General features: G+C 36.0%; 2 protein-coding genes across 8 annotated transcripts; both read right to left on the reverse strand.

Moving 5' to 3' along the window:
* Positions 1-1,482: 1,482 nt before the first annotated feature.
* On the reverse strand, positions 1,483-8,521 carry znf326 (zinc finger protein 326). Of its 6 annotated transcripts, none has more exons than XM_051112333.1 (14): positions 8,159-8,521; positions 7,771-7,849; positions 6,023-6,069; positions 5,810-5,888; positions 5,304-5,667; positions 5,081-5,234; positions 4,881-4,897; positions 4,767-4,812; positions 4,588-4,669; positions 2,900-3,047; positions 2,705-2,804; positions 2,401-2,531; positions 2,199-2,294; positions 1,483-2,099 (listed from the first exon to the last, which is right to left on the reverse strand). In XM_051112333.1, exons 2-14 carry the CDS (start codon positions 7,773-7,775, stop codon positions 1,995-1,997), a joined length of 1,374 nt encoding a protein of 457 aa, XP_050968290.1. In that variant the 5' UTR covers positions 7,776-7,849; positions 8,159-8,521; the 3' UTR covers positions 1,483-1,994. The 6 variants fall into 6 exon arrangements, with proteins under 6 accessions (XP_050968290.1, XP_050968292.1, XP_050968293.1 ...); XM_051112335.1 differs by lacking the exon at positions 8,159-8,521 and adding an exon at positions 7,349-7,437 and having other exon boundaries at positions 7,771-7,906; XM_051112336.1 differs by lacking the exon at positions 8,159-8,521 and adding an exon at positions 7,349-7,437 and having other exon boundaries at positions 6,023-6,093; positions 7,771-7,906.
* Positions 8,522-10,017: 1,496 nt separating this feature from the next.
* Positions 10,018-20,900, reverse strand: lrrc8db (leucine rich repeat containing 8 VRAC subunit Db). Of its 2 annotated transcripts, none has more exons than XM_051112328.1 (2): positions 20,770-20,900; positions 10,018-15,117 (listed from the first exon to the last, which is right to left on the reverse strand). In XM_051112328.1, exon 2 carries the CDS (start codon positions 15,113-15,115, stop codon positions 12,590-12,592), a length of 2,526 nt encoding a protein of 841 aa, XP_050968285.1. In that variant the 5' UTR covers positions 15,116-15,117; positions 20,770-20,900; the 3' UTR covers positions 10,018-12,589. The 2 variants fall into 2 exon arrangements, with proteins under 2 accessions (XP_050968285.1, XP_050968286.1); XM_051112329.1 differs by lacking the exon at positions 20,770-20,900 and adding an exon at positions 20,195-20,758.
* Between the last annotated feature and the right edge of the window lie 862 nt (positions 20,901-21,762).

Below are 21,762 nucleotides of genomic sequence, written 5' to 3' on the forward strand. Positions count from 1 at the left end.
AATAATCTGACTAAAAAAGCCTTATGTTTCAAACCAATTTGATTTCATCCCCTACAGATATTTCCTTTTAAAGAAGAACTCCACTTCCAGAACAACAATTTACAAATAATTTGCTTACCCCTTGTCATCCAAGATGTTCATGTGTTTCTGTATTCAGTCGTAAAGAAATTATGGTTTTTGAGGAAAACATTTCAGGATTTTTCTTCATATAATGGACTTTAATTGTGCCCCCCGATTTTGAACTTCCAAAATGTAGTTTAAATGCAGCTTCAAAAGCGTCTAAACGATCCCAACCAAGGATGAAGGGTCTTATCTAGTGAAACGATCTGTCATTTTTTCCAAAAAATAAAAATCTGTATACTTTTTAAGCACAAAAGCTTGTGTAGCACAGGCTCTGAGATGCGCGTTCACGCCAGTATGTATTGTTGCATCAAGGTCATGCGGAACTACAGACCCAGTGTTTACAAAGCGAACGCGCAAAGAACGTGCAAGTAAGTCAAACGCTTTTTACAAACAAAAAGCTACAACGATGTCGGACGATTCTGAAGTTGTAGGAGAAAACAATATATAGTTTCTCGCCATACTCTACCTTTTTGAGCCGGAGTACACAGACGATGAACTTAGACTTGATTCGTAGTAGTGATGGAAAGTTCGGAGTCTGACTTTGAGTCTCGTTCAGCAAAATTAACGAATCTTTTTTCGAGTCATTTCGTTAAAACAAAACACACTACAAACAAGACAAAACTGTAATGCTATAAGAAACAGAAAAGATTATTAAGTTTTCGGGTTTGAGTTGTTCGTTCATCACGTGACAGCCCCACAAGATGAACAAACGACTCGGAAAAACCCGAAGCCTCGAAACAGGTGAACTAATTCCAGTACAGAACCTAATACGATGTTGCGCATGCGCAACTGAACGAATCACTCCCCGAGACGACTCGTTCTTCCCGAGTCACATTAAAGATCCGTTCAAAATGAACAAATCATTAAAGAACGCTCATTTCAGAGCCTGTGCTACACGAGGTTTTTTGCTTAAAAAGTATACAAATTTTTATGTTTCGAAAAAAATGACACATTATTTCGCTAGATAAGACCCTTCTTCCTCGGCTGGGATCATTTAGAGCCTTCTGAAGCTCCATTTAAACTACATTTTGGAAGTTAAAAATCAGAGGCATAATTAAAGTCCGTTATATGAAGAAAAATCCTGAAATGTTTTCCTCAAAAACCATAATTTCTTTACGACTGAAAGACATGGACATCTTGGATGACAAGAGGGGTGAGTAAATTATTTGTAAATTGTTGTTCTGGAAGTGGAGTTCTTCTTTAAGCTGCTCAGAGCTGTTATTATTTGTTTCCTCCAGTAGAGGGACTTTCAGTAAAGCTGTGCCAATATTCTCCTAGAACAGTCATACATACAAATCTAATGGTTAAAATGAATAATTAAAGCAATTAAACATATTTCACAGCAAGCACATCTAGTTTAAAGTGAAAATTTAATGGTCAACACACCATCTCATCTCAGAACAAACAGTGAAACAGCAAATTTCCAATCCCAAATATTATAGGGAACAAAAAGTAACATCTGCATTTAAATATGAAGCTTTACAGTTTAACGGCATTAAGAACAGTGGCAAAATATTGCTACTACAAACCCTCACAGATAGTACAAACACTGACCCAAGTAGACAGAATTCATCTCAGGCTGCACTGTAAATACAATTTAAAAAAAAAAAAAAAAAAAAAAAAAAAAAAAAAAAAATTATTCCCCATACTTTATCAGAGGACAACACTTACCAGAGAACGACACTAGGCTACACATTTAAGTGAGAATCAATGTGGCATGAATTATGAACTTAATATTATTCTCAGGCCTTTTATGTTGCAAGGTCATGTGAAATGTATAGACGCCTTAAGTAATAGAACAAGAAAGTACTGTAGAAAGAGTCCTTTCCTCTTCTCTCTTTTTCTCTATTCAGTACTCCTTTTGTCTATTATTATGAGTCAATATTTTCTTCGTCTTCCTCTGCCTCATCAGATCTCTCAGGATCCTGAGAATCAGAACTTGTGTCATTGGGATCGGCTGCAAATGGGTCTTCTCCCTGTAAAACAAACAAACAAAAAAGATATACCTTTAAATATTCTTTCAAAAAAAGAACTTATTTTCTAAATGTGTTCCAACATGCCACAAATGTCATTACCTTCATGTACTTCTCATAGCGCACCTTCACATTATCATTATTTATTATGGCTTTAGCTGTGACCACGCTGTCTCTTTTTAACTGCTCTTTGTAAGCCTTTAAGTGAAAAAAAAGACAAGCAAAATTAGAAAAAGCCCCTATATATTGAAGATGAAAATGACGGTTCAGGGTATTTAGAAGAGAGACGAAAGAGACATGTTACCACTTTGCTCTTGAGGTGAGTGAGTGAATGAAGATGTTGCTGTACAGAGCTGAAAACCACAGGAATGTGAATGTCACATGCAACACAATAAACCACCTCCATCCTTCTCATGTAATCATCTTCCTTCACCCCTGTAAGAACAAGAAGTTTAAATAGGGTCTGACAATATTTGTCTTTGTAGTATGTAGGATGATAAAGCCTATTTCCATCAAGTGAGGGGGTAAAAAAAACTTGCATGTGTTACAATACATCAATGTATTTATTTATCATATTACACAAGATGTTGGCTAGAATGGATTCATACCTTCCATTATTTTTGCCCATTCATCTTTGCTTCGTCCACATGAAAACTTTAGTTTGTGTAGGGTAGAGACAGTTTTATGAAACTTGTGAACCATGCAATCCTGTGAAATATTAGAATGGGGTAATTGTACATCACCAAATATAATACAAATTCAGACTACAACACTTAGCAGAAAAAAGATTTCAAAAGTCTTACATGCAAAAAACTGATGACCTTGTCATCAAATTTGGCTTGTCGTCGTATATAGTCAAGAGTCTCCTTATGATACGTGCTTCCGAAGTGTTTCTCAATGTCTTTGTCTTCAAACGTGTGGAATTTACAAAAAGCACACGTAAAAGCCCACCTAAAACATAAATAGGAAATTTGCATTTACCTTGACATTTATTGCTAAATGTACAATTGAGGTCAAAAGTTTACATACACCTTGCAAAATCTGTAAACTGTTAATTATTTCAACAAAATAAGAAGGATCATACAAAATGCATGCTATTTTTTTATATAGTACTAACCTGAATAAGATATTTCACATAAAATTTGTGTACATACAGTCCATAAGATTAAAAAAATGACTCTGTTCAAAAGTTTACATGCGCTTGAATCTTAATACAGTGTTGTTCCCTGAATGATCCACAGCTGTGTTTTTGTTTTGTTTAGTGATAGTTGTTCATGAGTCCCTTGTTTGTCATGAACAGTTAAGCTGCCAGCTGTTCTTCAGAAAAATCCTTCAGATCCCACATATTCTTGGCTTTCAGGCATTTTTTGTGTATTTGAACCCTTTCCAATAATGACGGTAAGATTTTGAGATCCATTTTTCACACTGAGGGCAACTGAGGGACTCATATGCAACTATTACAAAAGGTTCAAATGCTCACTGATGCACCAGAGGGAATTAAGAGCCGGGGTGTAAACTTTTGAACAGAATAAAGATTTTCTTATTTTACCTAAATATCATATTTTTTCATTTAGTACTGCCCTTCAGAAGCTACAGAAGATACTTACATGTTTCCCAGAAGACAAAATAAGTTAAATTTACCCTGGTCTTAAAATTCTAAAAGTTTTCACCCCCCCAGCTCTTAATGCATTGTGTTTCCTTCTAGAGCGTCAGTGAGCATTTGAACCTTCTGTAATAGTTGCATTTGAGTCCCTCAGATGTCCTTAGTGTTAGAAGATGGATCTCAAAATCATACCATCATTATTGGAAAGGGTTCAAATACACAAAAATGCTGAAAAACCAAAGAATTTGTTGGAACTGAAGGATTTTTTTTCTGAAGAACAGCGGGCAGTTTAACTGTTCAGGACAAACAACAGATTCAAGAACAACTATCACTAAACCAAAAAAAAAAAAAAAAAAAAAAAAAAAAAAAAAACACAGCTGTGGATCATTTAGGTAACAACACGGTATTAAGAATCAAGTGTATGTAAACATTTGAACAGGGTGACTTTTATAAATTCAACTATTTTATTATACTATTATTTTATGTAAAATATCTTATTCAGGTCAGTACTAAATAAAAAAAAAAAAAAAACAAACAAAAAAAACAACAACATGCATTTTGTATGATCCCTCTTATTTTGTTAAAATAATTAACATATTGCAGAGTTTGCAAGGTGTATGTAAACTTTTGACCTCAAATGTATTTGTATAACTAATGCAAATGTATAAGTTTGAAATATTTTGTAGTACCAAGCGAATTTAAATTCTTTAACCTTCCTACATATCACAAGTCAATATTTCACTGCTTCTAAAAGGAATACAGCAGAAATCATTAAGTTATGCCTCAAACAATAAACAAAAGTTTTTTTAAATAGATTTAAACAAATAAATATATATCCAGGAAATCAATCTAAACAGGTGAATAGTCAGTTGAAATTTCAGTGTTCACCTGTGCTTATCTCCATATTTTTCATGGTTCTTCTCGCGTCGTCTTCTGCGCTTCTCTCTGGCTCGAACTTTCTTTCCAAGCTCTGCACTCAAATATTAAACCATGCTTGCATTGAATTATGGTGTGAGATACAACTTTTTTCTCATTTAAACAACAGAAATATAAAAACCATTACATACCATGTTCTTTATTTATTTCCTTGACTTCAGAAGAAATACAAGTGTCCTGTGGGAAAGAAAAACTCTAGTATCACAGGTCTGATTTTGAAGCATCTTTAATTTGTGAATTCTTACCTTTGAAATGTGTGGTCCTAAAAAACAAAACAAAAAAGCATCGTTAGCATCAACGTAAGGCAACGTTTTAGAAAAAATACAGTAAAGAAAGTGCAACAATTTAAAGCTGCAGTCCATAACTTTTGGCACTCTAGCGATAAACAACTGCATGCGTCTTGTGGAAAAACATTGTAGGTGTATCAAAGCAGAGCAACACATACCCATGCTGGGAGTTGCTCTGATTATCCTCTTTTTTTTAACCATCTTGCAAGGTGGCACTGGTTCCATCATCTTCCTCTTGGTTCCTCGAAACACCAAAGCAGCTGATTTTGAGTAGTATCTCTCTATGCAAATAGACGGGTTCTGACTAGAGCACTGTGGAAGAGAAGAGAGATTATAAGTCATTGCTTTTGCTCAGTAGATAAACTAGACATGAAGACATACCCCTACATCTTCTCCTTTGGCCTCAGGTACAACAGCTCCTCTTCCCCGGTAGTTTCTGTGCACGTATGGGTGCGTGTCTCTGCCCCGTGAGCCAATCGGCGCTGGCCGAGAGTGTGAAGGAGAGTACAGGCTGGAGGAATCTGAGAGGTTGGATGTTGAGTATTGACTCTCTCTGCCGCTGTCCGAAAACGGAGACCTGGACCTTTGGGAAGACATGACGAAGGGCCGGTCCCAGTTTGACAAGATGTCTGCACCCCAGATGGACACACGGGTGTTGCTGTACCCTCCATTAGAATGATCAAAAACACTATCTGCATCTTCAGTGTTCAAGGCTCCAAGTCCAAAAGATTCATGGGTACCATATCTGAGAGGACAAAAATGGTAGCACTTTACAATAAGAATTAATAATTTATTTATATATTATACTTTTAAAAAAAAAATGTATATATCTAAATAGGATAGATGTTTCTGTTGCCTTCTCAGAAAAGCACAAAGACAGTTCTTACCTGTCAGAGCCATTGGCTTGAGCCATAAAGGACTCAGAGGATGCAAATGGCCCAAATAATTGCTGACTGTAGCATTTCCCTGTACATTTGACAAGTGAAAGTGATTATTTGTGGGTGATATGGGAATTTACCTCATTTAGAAATAATACATACAAGACAGCTGTATACAACACTGTAGCAAAATAAGAGTAAGGATTAATATAATTTCTTTACCTGAATTTTCAGCTGATGATGGGAACATTTCATCCTTATCGTTAGTCCTTTAAAACAAATTGTGCAATGCCCTGATTAAATATAAAATACTAAATATAAAAGACCATTTTCGAAGAAGACATGTATATATTTATGTAGTGTGAAGTCTGATCTTTAAGAAAACGTAAAGGGTCATACACAAACACCATGAGAGAGATTTGTCTTCATTGTTACACTTATTTTCATATAGTGTTTAATAAGAAATTAAAATTAACATAATTTTTTCCCCACGACTTGTTTGACAATTTAAAGACAAACTTTGCTGTCATCCATTCAAAACTGCTGAAAATTATACCATTTTAAAATGAGTGATATATTTTGAGATAAAAACAAATCTGTGGTTTTTTTATGTCACACCATAGGACATTACTTCACACTACAGGACAGAAATAGTAAATAGTTTTTTGTTTTTTTTTAATAGTTTAAATAGTTATTAAACAATTTCTATTTATTTTGAACAATGACGATAAATCTCTCCCATGGTGTTTGTATATGACTCTTTACATTTTCTCTGTCAATGGAGAAATAAAGTTTCGTTTTGATACAATCAATATCAACGTGGTTTTTTTTAACAAAACAAAATTTTCATCTACAAAATTTAGTCTCTTAGTCTGCATGTGTGGCATATGACTAAATAAATAAAGTTTTCTCTGGAATTTGGCTGATTTAAAATCAGGATATGGTGTCACACCATTGGACATGGTTTTATAGAGACAAAATCCTATCAAGTTCCTACGCTTTAAGAAATATATGGATGGGAAAAAAAAAATAAAAATTGGCATTTACTAGAACAGACACTTTTACAGTTATGCCGGAGGTCTTTATTAACATTTTTATGCTTTTCTTTTTAATTTATAAAAGTTGTAATTTACTGAACCATGCTGACAGTCACACCATAGGACAAGTTTGAGATTTGGCTTAACATTTGGGGGGGGAGAAGAAGAAGAAAAAAAATCAAATAACACTGCAGCTTTTATAACAATAGGGCCATGTAGGACAAAGAAATGTTTAATGATTTACTGCATTTTAAATAACAACAATATTAATTATATTCATTTTTATCTCATCTTTTATGTATTGTAAACAAATAAATACAAACACTGCAAATTTTACAGTTTTTAACTGCTGCACAAATGCATCACCACAGTCTGTGAAAAAAGGTCCTTTTTTGTTTGTTTTTTAGAAGTGGAAAAAATAAGATTAATTAAAATTAATTTGTTATGATACTGTTCATATAAGAAATGACAAAAATTAGTTTCAATCCAAAATAATTGTTTGAACAGTCACCTTTTTAAGCCATGCCAGGCCTTGGTAAGACAATTGACACTCCAGAGTTAATTTTGCCCTTGTGTTTTGATCCTCTTTTCAAGATTTACCTGTCAGATTGAAACAGACCATCTTGCTGTATTTACATCCATTCTACACCATCAATCCTTACTTTTATTTAAGCAAAATGTTTGTTTTGTGGTGTGGGAAATGTTACATTGCCTGTCCAACTCCAAGCATGCTGTCATTCAAAACATTTAGTGTCTTTTTAATGCATATTTACGCAAAGCGATTAAAAATACAACTAGTTAGAACTAGTTACCTTTGCAGGGCATTGTACTGAACTCGTGGCCTCAAAACCTACCAATATTTTCGTTTCACTGATTCTTTTTCAACAAAAGTAACATAATTTCTAAACGCTATATAAAGCCCGCTTCACTTACCACATAAGCGAGAAGTCAATCAGTCCTACCGCGTCAAATTTAAGCAAGTGTCACTGAAATCATTTCCCCTAGAAACAAACTAAACAACGATGTTAGGAAACTTTAAGGCTGGTTTGCAACAACAATTCTGCTACTTCATAGCCATTTCCTAATGAAAGTAGTCTTCCTCCAGAGGGCGCTAGTGGTTCACAAACCACAGCCCCAAGTTCGGGGGCTTTTGGTCTGACTGAAGGCATTTGTACTATAAAATGGCTTATTTTAATTATACTCAGATTGATACACCCTTACAATGTAATTAATCTAAAATAAATGATTAAATACACGACTTTTCCAGTAATCACAAACTGTTTGGTCTATCCTGATCAACGCTGTGAAAGGTTACTGGTACCAGAGTATGTGAGCGGAGTGGAGCGACAACAATTTCCCCTCCGCGCTCCGTGCATTTTATAACCGCTCCGCTCCAGCTCCGCTCCGGGTTCACCGTTTCCCGCTCTCGCTCCACTCCTCGCTCACTGATACCAGAAACACCGCTCCGCCTTCGCTCCGTGTCTAAACTATATCAGTATGTTTGAAATACCAGAGTTCTGTTCATAACGTATATTAAAAGAAGAAAATAACAGAAATAAAACGAAAGTATAGTTTTAAAGTGGCTTATTGGAACACAAGTGCGCAAACTTTTTTCCTCATGCCAAGCTAACATGTTGTCAGTCAGCATTAAAAGGTATAATTGCTGCTTTTTGCAGTGCAAATGTTTGTGATAAAATAATAATAATAATAATAATAATACGACAGTCAGTTATTTTACGTACAGATCGCTGCATTTCTTACAGATTTCTTCTCATTCGAAATCGGATTTACAGATGAAGTACCACAGTAAGTTTACATTTGTTTGAATGCATTATTGAGAGATCGATTGCGTGTGAATTCGTGTTGTACTTGTTAAAATCACGCTTTCACTTGAAAATATTCAGTATCTTAAAACTACAAACTAATTTACTGAAAACTATAACTTTCTGCTCATGTCCATTGCCGTCGTCCTAGTTTTCACATTCGTTCTGATTTGAGTGATCCATCTCCATCAAGCTAGCTAAATAGGCTATGTTTAACACATGAATTCTTGCTATATATGCAGTTATATTATGGGTCGTTGTCATGAATTGTACTCGTGATGGAGCGGTAGTGGAGCGTTCTTGGAGCGAGTAAAAACCACAACGCTCCGACTTTTAAAATTTCTGCTCCTCACTCCATTAAAAATCACACCGCTCCGCTCACATACTCTGACTGGTACCACGTGACAGTGTCGTATTTTTCAGCATCAGCGCCCTCGGCTGAACAATAATTTATACCCGTCACAGAGTAACTATATCCATTATATAGTCAATATACACACTGAATAGTTGAATATGAGACTTGCTAATGTTAATTTAACCGTTAGAGATAAGACCCACCAAACTCCATCCCTTTGTGGTATCATCATTTTATTTATTTATTCATTTATTCATTAGCCAGTCATTCATTCATTCAGAGCAGCAAAATAATATTTGTAACATTTTCAAGACATTGTTGTCCTTCACCACTAGAGAGAGCTCAAACCTAAACCATTGTGCAAGGATTCCACTGAATAGTCCAGATCTACCAGTAAATTATGAGGCGACAATTGTCTCGGTATGTTTTGATATTGAGATTTGGTTTATTAAAGAGTCTTGTTTTGAAATACAACACTAATATAACTCAAAATAATATTTGTAACAATTACAAGACGTTATTGTCCTTCACCACTAGAGGAAGCTCAACCCTAAACCACTGTGCAAAAACTTCACTGAATAGTCCAGAACTACTAGGACATTTCTTGGCGAAAATAGGTGTTTTGATATTAAGATATGATTAATTCAAGGGTCTTGTTTTGAAATGCTATACTATTATAACTCTATACATATTAAAAGCTATATTGGACATCATTACGATCTTAAATTATTTTATCTCCTTTATCTCCTAATAGGTTAGCTTTCAGTTCCTTACCCCTGGTGAAAAAAAACAGCATATGCTGGTTAGGTATGTTTTGATGCTGGTTTAAGCTGGGCCTTAGCTGGTTTATGCTGGTCATGTTGCTGGTCAAGGACCAGCATAAACCAGCAAAGGACCAGCTTAAACCAGCATCAAAACATACCTACCAGCATATGCTGTTTTTTCACCAGGGACGCTATAATCATATAAATTTTAACATTTCAAACAACACAGACACCAAGATATTTTCAGTGTATTTATTATATTAAAAATTGCAAGTTGCAAATTGAACATCCTTTCAAACGAAACATGTTTAAGAGCAAAGCAGACTAAATTCATTCTCCTTTCCATCAAAAACGGAAAGGCTAAACCATGACAGGATGCAGTATCAGGCTACATTCAAGGCTGAAGAGCAATACACCTTAAAGTAGCTTGCTGAGAAAAAAGAAAACACATTTCCTTTTGTTCTGAAAATAAGTACTCAGCTGGAATGAACAGTAAGTGTTTTTATGTACCTGAATGTATTTTTTGGAATCATTTCAAATCAGGTACATCATATTAAAACTAATAGTAGGTTCTAGAAATGGAACATAAATTAACAAATCTCTACGTAAACGAACAAACAAACCTTCATTCCAAACATCAAACGGAACCAACAGAAAGTTACATTTTACAAAATCTAAATAGCAATCTAATTCAAAATCACTCGGAACATTAAAACTCATCTTTAGATTCATATGTGGTTATAGTTACTGTTAGTCACACATGTATCAAAAATGATTTACAAGCCTTATCTGGCAAGACATCAAGTCTGAAGATTCTTGAGGGGTCACAAAGATACCAATTACAGATCAGACCCTGCAGCATTTCAGAAGGACAAATATAACAGTGTGGGAAGTGTAATTCCACAAAATGACTAGACAACGCTACTGTGAAATGTAAATAGGTCAAAAACAAAACAAAAAAATGTGACGTTTGTGTCCTTTTGAACTCTTTCACTTGAAATGCTACTGGTTTTAATATAAAGAAATAAAAACTAAAAATACAATGGATGTTATCCAAATTATTCAATTACTATTAACCCTGCACTCCATGTGCACTAAATTAAATACCATACAATCTATTAAAACCTTTCATAAACAACTGAATGACTTGAAGCAAACACAGCTTAATCTATGTCAACAATTAGAACTTAAAACAGCTAAATATTATGGATAACCTTTACATTTCAAGATATTGAGCACACAGTTGCACTTTCTCTTCATACATAAAATAAGGAAATGGTTAAGGAGTTTTAGGTGTACTGAAACCATAAGTTACTACAGTGTGCTAACTTAAAGGGATAGTTCACCAAAAAATAAAATAAATTCTCTCTATATTTACTCACCCTATGTCATCTCAAAACTGTATGTCTTTCTTCTGCAGAACATTTACACACACAAAATAAACTAAAAACTGAAATAGAAATCTAAAAGTCAATGAGATCCAAACAACTTTCATTCTTTCATACGTATTTGTGTAAATGTCTGGACTGACATTAGGATGAGTAAAGCTTTATTTTTGGTTCAACTACCCCTTTAAATCTTAACCATGTTTTATTCATTTGTCTATGACAGATGTGCTACTTCATCAAGAAAAATGAAACAACAAAAGTTCAGGTTAGGGTCATGTAACACGTAACCCCAGCGTTGGTGTGAATATCGATACCTAACATCTGGCAAGTCACCTTTTTGTGCATTTGCCTCAAAAGCTGACTGCATGGGCATGCACAGCACAGAGTATGTCAGGAGCAAGGTAACGGTTAACAGTAAAGCAGATGATAGTCATACACAGTTACAGGCGATTATATATATATATCAGGGCAATTGAACTATACATGTATACTGGAGTTTTTGAGCATTAAGGACCATGCAGTGTATACACATCACAGGTCTGTCCCATCATATGGTGTTATATACAAAACATGCACAAGTCAAATGAGGTCAGCTTAACTTATGCATTACTTCTGTAACCAATATGAAAAGATGATGTTAAACGAAAAGGCTATTTTATTGCCCAAACCTTGCACAGGTTAAAGGTATCATGTGCATTGCACTGCATTAACAAACATTGTTATTTAGTTGCAAGTATTTTGGTTAATAGAAATTGAATAGGTGGACAGTCTCATTAAACAAACAGAAATGAGGTATAAAATATACAGTCTGATTGAATCTTGGACGGATATGGTAACATTCAGTTTCTTAAATACTTCAATGCACATCTGAAATTACTTCAGTGCACCCAAATGAGAATTCCTTTTCTCCAAGGAGATTTTTTTTCACTTGTTCTTAGAGTCATGTACAGTAGTTTTGATTAACTTTATAATAAAATGTCAGTTGTTCTGAGTTCTCCCAAACAATAAATACAATCATTAATGGCACCACAAATGCATGTGACGCAGACTGTGCGGATAACAGCTGGTAAAAATGTTTCCACTGTAGCATGGGCAAATGATAAAAACAAACAAAAAATCATTAAAATAACAAAAACCCATGCAGATAGGCATAATGATCTTTGAATAATTCTAAAGAATTCTATGCATTAAGCATAGTTAAAGTTCACAAATGTTTATATTGGCTTACTGGCAATTTGTTTTGGCCTGTGCAAAATCGTGACAGCGAATGTTGACATAAGCTTTGATACTGGACTTATTTGTTACACGTGGAAAATCTACTCATGACTAAAAAACCAAAAAACAGAAGTGCTGAAACACTGCTTTCATGCTCTCTAATTCCATTCCCTCTGAAAACCATCTAACAATTTTTCTGTTCCACATTTAGACTCCGTTAGCAAAGTTAGCACTGGTTTCCTGACTTATGCTCTCTTTGACCTCTAGGGGCAGTGAATCGAAAAGGTGGTCCTCCACAATGAGGCCATTTCGCCGCAAGAGTCGGCACTGGCCAAGCTGTGCAGGTAAGCGATCCAGGCAGTTCCCCTTCAGCTCAAGATGAGTCAGCTGCAGCAACTGCCCGATTTTCTCTGGCAGCGATGAGATGCAATTGTGCCCAAGGGAGAGGGTACGCAACTTTGTGCATTTGAACAGCTGCTTGGGTACCACTTCCACCTTGTTTCCTGTGATGGCAAAGTGCTGTAGATTCTGGAGGAACCCCACCTCTGGAGGAATCACTACGATGGTGTTATGACTAACATCCAGGTATCTCAGTTTGAGAAGATTGAACAGGGTGGTAGGTAAGGTCTCCAGTTTGTTATGCGACAGATAGAGGAACTCCAGGTTCTTGACGTGACTTATGGACAGTGGAATGGAAATGATTTTATTGTGCCACAGTTTGAGGCAGTTAAGCCGTTTGAGGTGCTGGAAGCTGATGACCTCTTCAATGGTACGGATATTGTTCGATTTCAAGTCCAGCTCCTGCAGGTTGGTCAAACTAAAAATCGCATGCGGTATCCTCTCCAGTTCACAATTGTGCAGTTCCAGTTCAGCAAGGTTCATCATCTTTTTCAGGCTGTTCAACACCAAGAGTTTAGTACCATCATTGTGGACCACAAGTTTGATTAGGTGGGGTGATAAGTCTGTAATGTTAGTCGGGATCTTGGTAAGGTTGCTCTTCAGATGTAGGATCTTGAGATGCCTCAAGTCCCTGAGGGACTCTAACCCTATCATTTTGTTATTCTCAGAGTTCAAGTTTCCCACCAAGTAGAGCTCTCTCAAGTTCTTCAGCATGTAAACCCAGGTGGGAATCTCTCCTACGTCCGTAAACTTGACGTGAAGGCACCGGAGGTGATCGCGGAGGAAACTGAATGCAGTCTGTTCGACTTTGGCGGGGCAGTGGTAAAAGTGCAACTCGTGGAGGTTGATCATCTGGGAGATTTTCGCCGTGATACGTGCCTCTGGGATCAGTTCTAGTTTCAGGACTTCCAAATCAGTGAGGTCAAAGACCGCATCAGGAACACCTGAGAGCATAAAAAGATGCAGCTCAAGCTTGTCCTGCGCATTGCGAGTCACATGTTGGCGTAGTTTCTCGAAGGTCCACTCGTGGTTTAAGCTGATTTCCCGCAGCTTGTTCTCGCTTACCTCTGAGAGAAAGACGCCGAAACGTTTCGAGTACAATTGGTCATACTGGTCCACCATGTGTAGGAGGAAAGCAAAGTCATTCTTCACATCTGGGATATCACTAAAACTGCTTTCTTCTCTGACTTTCTCAAAGGAGTACTCTTTAAGAGGCCGTCTGAAGAGCCAAAAAAGAGTGTAAATGCAAACCAAGCCATAAACGAAAATGAGGACAATGTAGCTAACGAGAAGCTTTTTCAACATGAAAGCCATGTTGTGGGTGCATTTAAATTTTGCGTATCCAGTTAAATGCTTAATTTCAGGCTCACAATCATGATCGAATTTAATGGACGTGACAAAGGTCATGGTGTAGCACAGAATCAGAATGAATTTGACAGTTTTTATTATTGTTTGAGCTACGTAGAGTTTGTAGATCATGTCGCTGTCTTCGACATGTGTGCGGAACTTCCTGACTTTCTCAAAAAGTGCTTTAGCTTGCTCTCCATCTTTCTTATCAAGTATAGTCATACTTGGAACTTCAATGACTGGCTTCTCTGCAGAAAACTTAATGCTGGATTTTGCAAGCATGGGTGTCGATTGATTTGGACTTCCCTCCTCACTGCTGGTTGAAAGATGCTTTGGTAATGTAGAGGCTCCAGTCAGTCTCTGCTTATTCTCTTCGGAATCTTCACAGGCTGTCTCCGACAATGCCTTGGTTGTCCAAGGGGACTCGAAACATTTTCCCAAAATAGACACAAAATGCTCAATTTTGGAACTTGTCTTTGGATACTTGAACCAAAAGTTACTGCTCACCATGAGCACAATAGTGTGAATGAGAGCTAGATATGGAAAGTATTTTGAATACCATGGCAGGGCGACATGGTAGCACATCTGATTAACAAAGACATACTGCTGAAAATCCAGATTTGTTCGTAAACCCGTAGGCTGAGGTTGCCTGACAGCAGACGACTGTGGGAAGCGTTGGACAACACTGTCGGTTTGTTCTTTGCTTGCTAAAGGTGCAGCTGCCAATGTCACATGGCCTCCTCCTGTCCCTGAGCCAAAAGCTTTCTCTGGTGGCCTTTCCGTGGCCACAGGGGTTTGGTCCTCCAACGATTCCAGAACAGGAAGGCAAACCACCTGATCTTTGGTTAACTGCATGGTCCCCGCAAATATGGCCAGCATAAGCATGACCACACCCAGGTAATCCATAAAGACGTCCCACCATGGTTTCAGTATCCGATATGTTGGCTGGATGTCATTTAGAGAGGCAACTTCTGTGAGGGTAAACATTCCTACATGAAGACATAACAAAGAAAATCAAGCATTTAGTATATAGCATTATCAATGACAAATCAGAGTGTCAAAGAAAACGACAAATCCTAAAACTCTTTTCAATATTATGTCATTACGTTCATCATCATGTTAAAGATAACAAACAAATCAAGTGCCTCAATGTTACCCTGAATGCTATGTGAAAAACAGGCTTGACATAACATAAATCTCATTCTCACGTTCCATTAAATCAGTGTACAAATGCAAGGAGTGGCCTAACCCACCAATAAAGATAACAAATGCTCCCATTGCTTGGGGAGACATCCTAGTGTCTCTGTCTTGTATCACTTTTCACAGCACAGAGCTTGATCAGTGCTCAGGAACTAAAGCACTGCATTAGACTTTCTTATTAGATTATCAGTCTTAGTGGGCCCATACTGCACTGCATGAGACAATAGTACTGCAGCGGTGAGCTGGGCCAAAGACAATGTTGTCTTTAATATCAAGTTGCAAGGCTCTGCTCTGATATTCAGGCATTTTGCAGGGGTACTATTGACGTGCGGAGCTCAGCTTTCACATTGCTAAGACTTACCCATAAACACCCAACAGGCAAAACCGAATGACCTTCTCACTGTCAAGAAACAATTGACTGAATGTCGTAATGATTAATTAACTTGTATTTCACTTGGCTAATCAAGCTGTTATTTGTATAAATTATCAATGTTTTGAGTAACATGAATTCTTTGTTGGATGATTGAGTAATTGTTGAGTTATCCTTGAAGCAATGTGTTATCGGAATACATGTACTGCTATTACATAATACTTTTAATTTTTCCACGAGGCCTTTTGCACATAATTTACTGGCTGTAGGATATACTAATAAAACAAAGTCTAGACTTGCTTCACAAGACAATCACATTCCATCCAAATCACACGCGCTTTGTTCTTGTGCTTCGCCTGTCTTAGAGATCTTTCGTTCAAATCTTACACTGCCTTTGATGTTAACATGTCAGCTGTAAGGAAGATGTAAGAATCTAAGAAGCATAAGGAAAATGCTGAAGTTCAAAATACAGTCAATTTTGTATTTCGGTTAATAAATGTAAAAAATCTAGTGCGTGTCACAGATGAACATGTTTAAAGCGGTCAAATCCAGTTCAAGTCTGGTGTTACAGCAGTAGCTGTATATGCAGAAGTCCTGACCATGTATTTTCCTTTGCATTAATTAGTGTCTAATTTAGTGCAATTACACAATAGCTTATTTAGTCGAGTCAGACTGCTGTAAACAACAATTACTACTTTCTTAGTGTGTTGTCAGTGTGGTTAGAAAAGCACTTGTGATTTCTCAAAAGGCACATAATTATGTACAGATGCATATTACATGCACATTGTGTTCAGATCAAAAAACCTAGATTCTGGCTGGATATTCCAACATGGTGATCTATTTTGGTAGATCTGTCATTTTATAAGTAGGAACATCTGTAGAGCTCGTCACTTCTTTGATGGTACTTCGCTGTGAAAAAAGCAAAATCAGCCTTTTAAAGAAAAAATTAATACAAGCCTATCAAATAAAGCAGAAATTGAGCGCACCAGCAAGGCTGTGAATAATATTGTCACCTAATAAATGTAATGCTCAAAGACTGGTAAAGTAGGGCTCAGAGACAAGACATCAGAGAATGTCTGAGAATTGTTTTTCCCACTGCCTACCCAAAATAGTTTGCTAGACATCAGTTCCCAGGATCTACAGCTAGAAGGTTACACACATGTAACCCTATGAGCTAAGTTGTTAAGCAGACTTGTTTGCAAATGTTGTTTGAGTTGAAGAGTCTACAATATGCATTTTCTTTTCCACTGCAATCAATATATCAGGTCTAGGATTTGATATGATAGGATATGACATAATGCAGACTCTAAGACTAATATACTTTTCATTATACATGCATTTATAGCATTCACAGACAGAAACACTTATGCAAACAACTGGTAATTACCTTATCACTGATATACATTCAACAAGCATTTGTACATTTCCTCAACTACTCTCATCATTCAACATAATTCACACACCAGTGCACTTTACATACATCTGATAAACAGATGTCACTCAGTAAATGAGTATCAATTGTGCATTTTGCATTTTAACAAATAATTTGCTTTTGATTCCTGTTCTGCTAGTTTTATCAGTTCTAGACATGTGTAGAAAAGGTATAATGCCCAATGTGTTAAAATACTATAAAACAAAAAGTAAAACTAATAAGTTGACTTTCCGGAGAATACAGCCTCTGTGGCACTTTGCTTTGATTGTATTGTTTTAGCAATCTGATACATCAATATTAAATTAACCCTTTAATTGTCACTCCCATTTTTGAACACAGACATAAAAATGCACTATCCAGATTTTTATAATTCATGAATGAAAACATTTTTTAATATGATTTTAATGTACATTTTCCGTGGTAATGCAATGTCTGATTTTAAAATGCCTTTCAAAGGATGAATTTTGAGATTTTAAGCTTTGAACTGATATATAATTTCTTATTATTTCTAAAACGTGATAGGGAAAAAGGCGACAAAGAAAGTCATGTTATGATGTAGATTTTTTTAAGTTGCACTCTTGACATATGTTAATCTATTACTTTTCTTACATAATATGTAACACAAAAATATGGTAAAATATCTATTTAGGATTCTTAGACATTTCCAACGATGTATAGTTTGTCATGATTTGATTAGGATTTATTTGTAATATGGTGAAGTAAACTTAGGCGTCCCACAGAGGGGACGGTGACAGTTAAAGGGTTAAAAAAGATGTAATATGCTTACATCCAAAAACTTTAGGCAGGGGCTTGATTACATGAAATACATCACTATCAATAAACAAAAGTCAGCACGCTGCCACTGCTGCTCCTAAAAATCAATTTATTAAAATCAATACAAAACGTTTTTGCCTGACAAAGACCTTAGCATCAAAACATTGTGTTGATTTTAACAATCCGATACATCAACCACTGTCCTGAGTTCTGGATAATACAACTTCTTTGTCCAAACAATAGCATAGTCATTTTGTTTAAAGCAGCTAGTTGTGTAAAAATTATTCACTTTACTTGCTTTACTTTTAAAGACAAATTTGAGGTAAACAAATGTTTTGTCTTGAATTAAATTAATTTCTGTTTTAAAACAAAAAGATTTTAAGGTGAAATATCCGGTGGCCGAGAGAGCTCAACGTGCTGCAACTTAAGAAAACACATGCAAATAGAAAAAACAACAAATTAAGAAAACATCTTTCATCAGTTTGACAACACAGCCGCTGCAAATCCTCGCAACGCAAACACAAATACGGAAACGCGCTGCAAATTCTCACAACACAACCAAACACAGAAACGCGCTGCAAATAGCACGGACCACAACGGAAATGTTTCAGGGGGACCTCAAAAAGTGACGAACTCAGACGTAATTATTTGTTCAGTGGCTTTTGGTCAGAGTAAAGGTGTTGTCAGTGAACTAAAAGGTGAGTTTTCTGTTTATTTTAACATCCTGATCATACAATTCATTGGTCTTTTGGATATTATTAGACTAATCTGACGAATTACACACTTAACTGTGAAACGTTATTAACTTATTTGCAAATAAATATATAAATAAATAAATAAATATGTGCAAATAAATATAACGTTCAAAGTTCACGAAAAATTCTGCAATGCTTCATTAATGGTTAAAATCAGGTCAAAATTCAGGTCCCAGCTGGGTTCGTCACTTTTTGAGGTCCCCCTGGAACATTTCCGTTGTGGTCCGTGCTATTTGCAGCGCGTTTGTGTGTTTGGTTGTGTTGTGAGAATTTGCAGCGCGTTTCCGTATTTGTGTTTGCGTTGCGAGGATTTGCAGCGCCTGTCCTGTCAAACTGATGAAGATGTTTTCTTAATTTGTTGTCGTTTTTTTTTATTTGCATGTGTTTTCTTAAGTTGCAGCACTCTTTTGGCAACCGTAGAAATAACTACAATTTCATTTGCTTAATTGGAAATAGGTTATCTTAATAATTTCTTATTTCAAAATATTTTTAACAATATAACAGCTGGGATTCAGACTAATAAATCAGAGCTGCAATTGAATTCTGGTCTTCCACATTTTTTTTTTTTTTTTTTTACCAGTCCATGGTGATGAGAAGCCTCAGTTTTCAACCTCACCTGGGTAACATAACCTTAACCCACAAAAAACACAATTACCATCACAGCTAGCCTTATTTAACCTCAGTCTGGGCTTTTACCCCATAACTAGGTCACGGCTGCAGCTGTTATTCTCATTTGCTGTGTCTTGAACAGACATTTTAAATGACAATGCTGTTAACCAATCATGTGTCTTTATGTTATCCTGCAGATGTCAGTGTTGGGGCAACTATTTGTGTCCCAGTATACATGCAGGTTGCTGTACATTAGCGAGTTTAAATAAAGTGTTACTGTACTGCATTGTTATTCTTATTGTTATTGTAAGTGTATGCATTGATGTATGTCTGTGTATAAGTGTGGGAAAAAAGGATTAAAGGCTGAAACTGAAACAGAACATCTGCTCATATTTGCCAAGTCAAGTGTAAGAAATCAAAATGAGGAAACCATAAACAACATTAAGGTCAACCAAAAATGTTATCTTCAGCACATAAATATGCCAGTCCAATAACACCATGTGTTTCAAAAAAAATGGGAGGGAACTGGTAAATCTAAAAACCTAAATTCACACTTATTAACACTATATCAACTTGGAAGCACTGGCTGTGCTTTATTCTTTATGACTTTAGTCCTGCTGGATGAAAATTTGTACAATGTACAATATTATGAAACAAATTATGTAATACACATTACCTAAAATTAGATACATTGTTAACTTCTTACTAGAGACCTGAAATGCACATCACTTGTTATATATTAGCCTGTGCAACTGTTTGAACAGTCATTACAGTTTGTACAGGCTTTTTCAAAAAGTGCCCAAACCATCTTGCTTTGACTGCTCTGAACTACTCTTGACAGTCTTTATAAACACAACCTCAAGACAAGATAGTCGACTATATGTAGTATTTTAGAAATGGATGCATAACATAACGTATATACTCACTGTCTCATATAAACGTCATCAAACGTCATCCATGCAGCACTTTAATTTCCTGAGAATCTGAAACACATCTATCCACTTGTCCTTGCCGTAATGGGGACACTGTTGTAGACAAATATGCGGTCCACTCGCGTGGGAGACGTCATTTTGAGCGCATTCACGCCATTGTGTTTCTATACCGGGTCACGACATATATACGACAATGCTTTGCTTCCCAATAACGCGTAAACCGCGAGCAGAACGCGAATTACTGGAACGGACTGGAATATTCCCTATGAACGCAATCCGGTGTCTTGTCATGTCTTCGCGGTTCTGTGCAGATTAACGGAAACCGTTGGAGGTCTGAAGACACTGTTGTGTTAAAGCAGAAAAAGTGTCGGTACAAAAGGACAAGTTACTAATGATTTACCCGAGAGGGCTTTATGCACATGTAAGGGTCCCCGCTCATCTCATTATTATGGTACATTCAGTGCCGCGCGCACAGCAGCAGAGTCAACCAGTCTGCACCAGTTCTCTCTACACTGCATATCCGCCACCTTTAAACCCCCACAAACACACAGCTACAGCCTGATACATACCTCAAACCAAAGCTGTCATTTTAAAAACGTCAACGCGTCCACGATATCCATGCGAATGAAGGAATGAATGAGAAATGTCTAGGAATAAACAGAAATGTACTGTCAAATAGAGGAAGTGCATGTGGGCGGAGCTAAAGTTTACAGGAGGATTTACGCGCGAAACACCTGACCGGTGTAACGAAGTTACTAAGCAACCAAACCCCGTTTGTTACACTTGAACTGTTAGAAGCCACTTTCCAAGAAAAGGTTACAAAATAGGTTCTAAACCAATTCAGTGATTCTTATGCCAAATTGCATAAGCTTTTATTTACATTTTCTACTGGATTGTTTAAAGTACAGATAAAGCAGACAGTTTTTAAAATAAATAAAATTAAAAATTATGCCATAGTTGTAAAGTTAGACTAAATTAAGCTGTAACTCAAGTGCTTCCTACAAAAATGTTTGTTTGTAGTTACATCTGGTTATTTTTATCTATTTATTTTATGATTATACACACACACTGTCGTTCAATGGAGTCTCTTGGGATGTAAATAAGGCTGTATTTATTTGATTACAACAGAAAAAATAATCTAATACTGTGAAATATTTGGAGCTGTAAAACGATTAGTCGTGAATAATCAATTCAAAATAAACTTTCGTTTGCATATGTGTGTGTGCTGTGTGTATTTATTATGTATATATAAATACACACATAAATGTATGTTATGGAAAAATATGTTAGATTTATATTAAAAATATTTATTTTCATATATAATATAAATTATATGCAAGTGTTTACAAACAAACATACAAATGTTTTTAAAACATATGTGTGTGTTTATATATACATATACACAGTACACACACACATATAGTATGTAAACAAAGTTTTATTTTGAATTGATTAATTGTGACTAATAGTTTTGCAGGTCTAGAAATATTATTGCAATTGCTAATATTGATTTCCTATTTTAATATACTTATATAATTTATTCCTATGACACAGCGCTGAAT

This window comes from Labeo rohita, chromosome 6 (assembly GCF_022985175.1).
Source record: "Labeo rohita strain BAU-BD-2019 chromosome 6, IGBB_LRoh.1.0, whole genome shotgun sequence".
NCBI classification, from domain to species: domain Eukaryota; kingdom Metazoa; phylum Chordata; class Actinopteri; order Cypriniformes; family Cyprinidae; genus Labeo; species Labeo rohita.

Coding starts and splice junctions, on each gene's coding strand:
- lrrc8db (XM_051112328.1), bottom strand. CDS start 15,115: ATGTTTACCCTCACAGAAGTTGCCTCTCTAAATGACATCCAGCCAACA.
- znf326 (XM_051112333.1), bottom strand. Junction 5,668..5,809: donor CAAGCCAATGGCTCTGACAG/GTAAGAACTGTC, acceptor TTGTCCTCTCAG/ATATGGTACCCATGAATCTT. Junction 2,532..2,704: donor ATGGGCAAAAATAATGGAAG/GTATGAATCCAT, acceptor TTGTTCTTACAG/GGGTGAAGGAAGATGATTAC.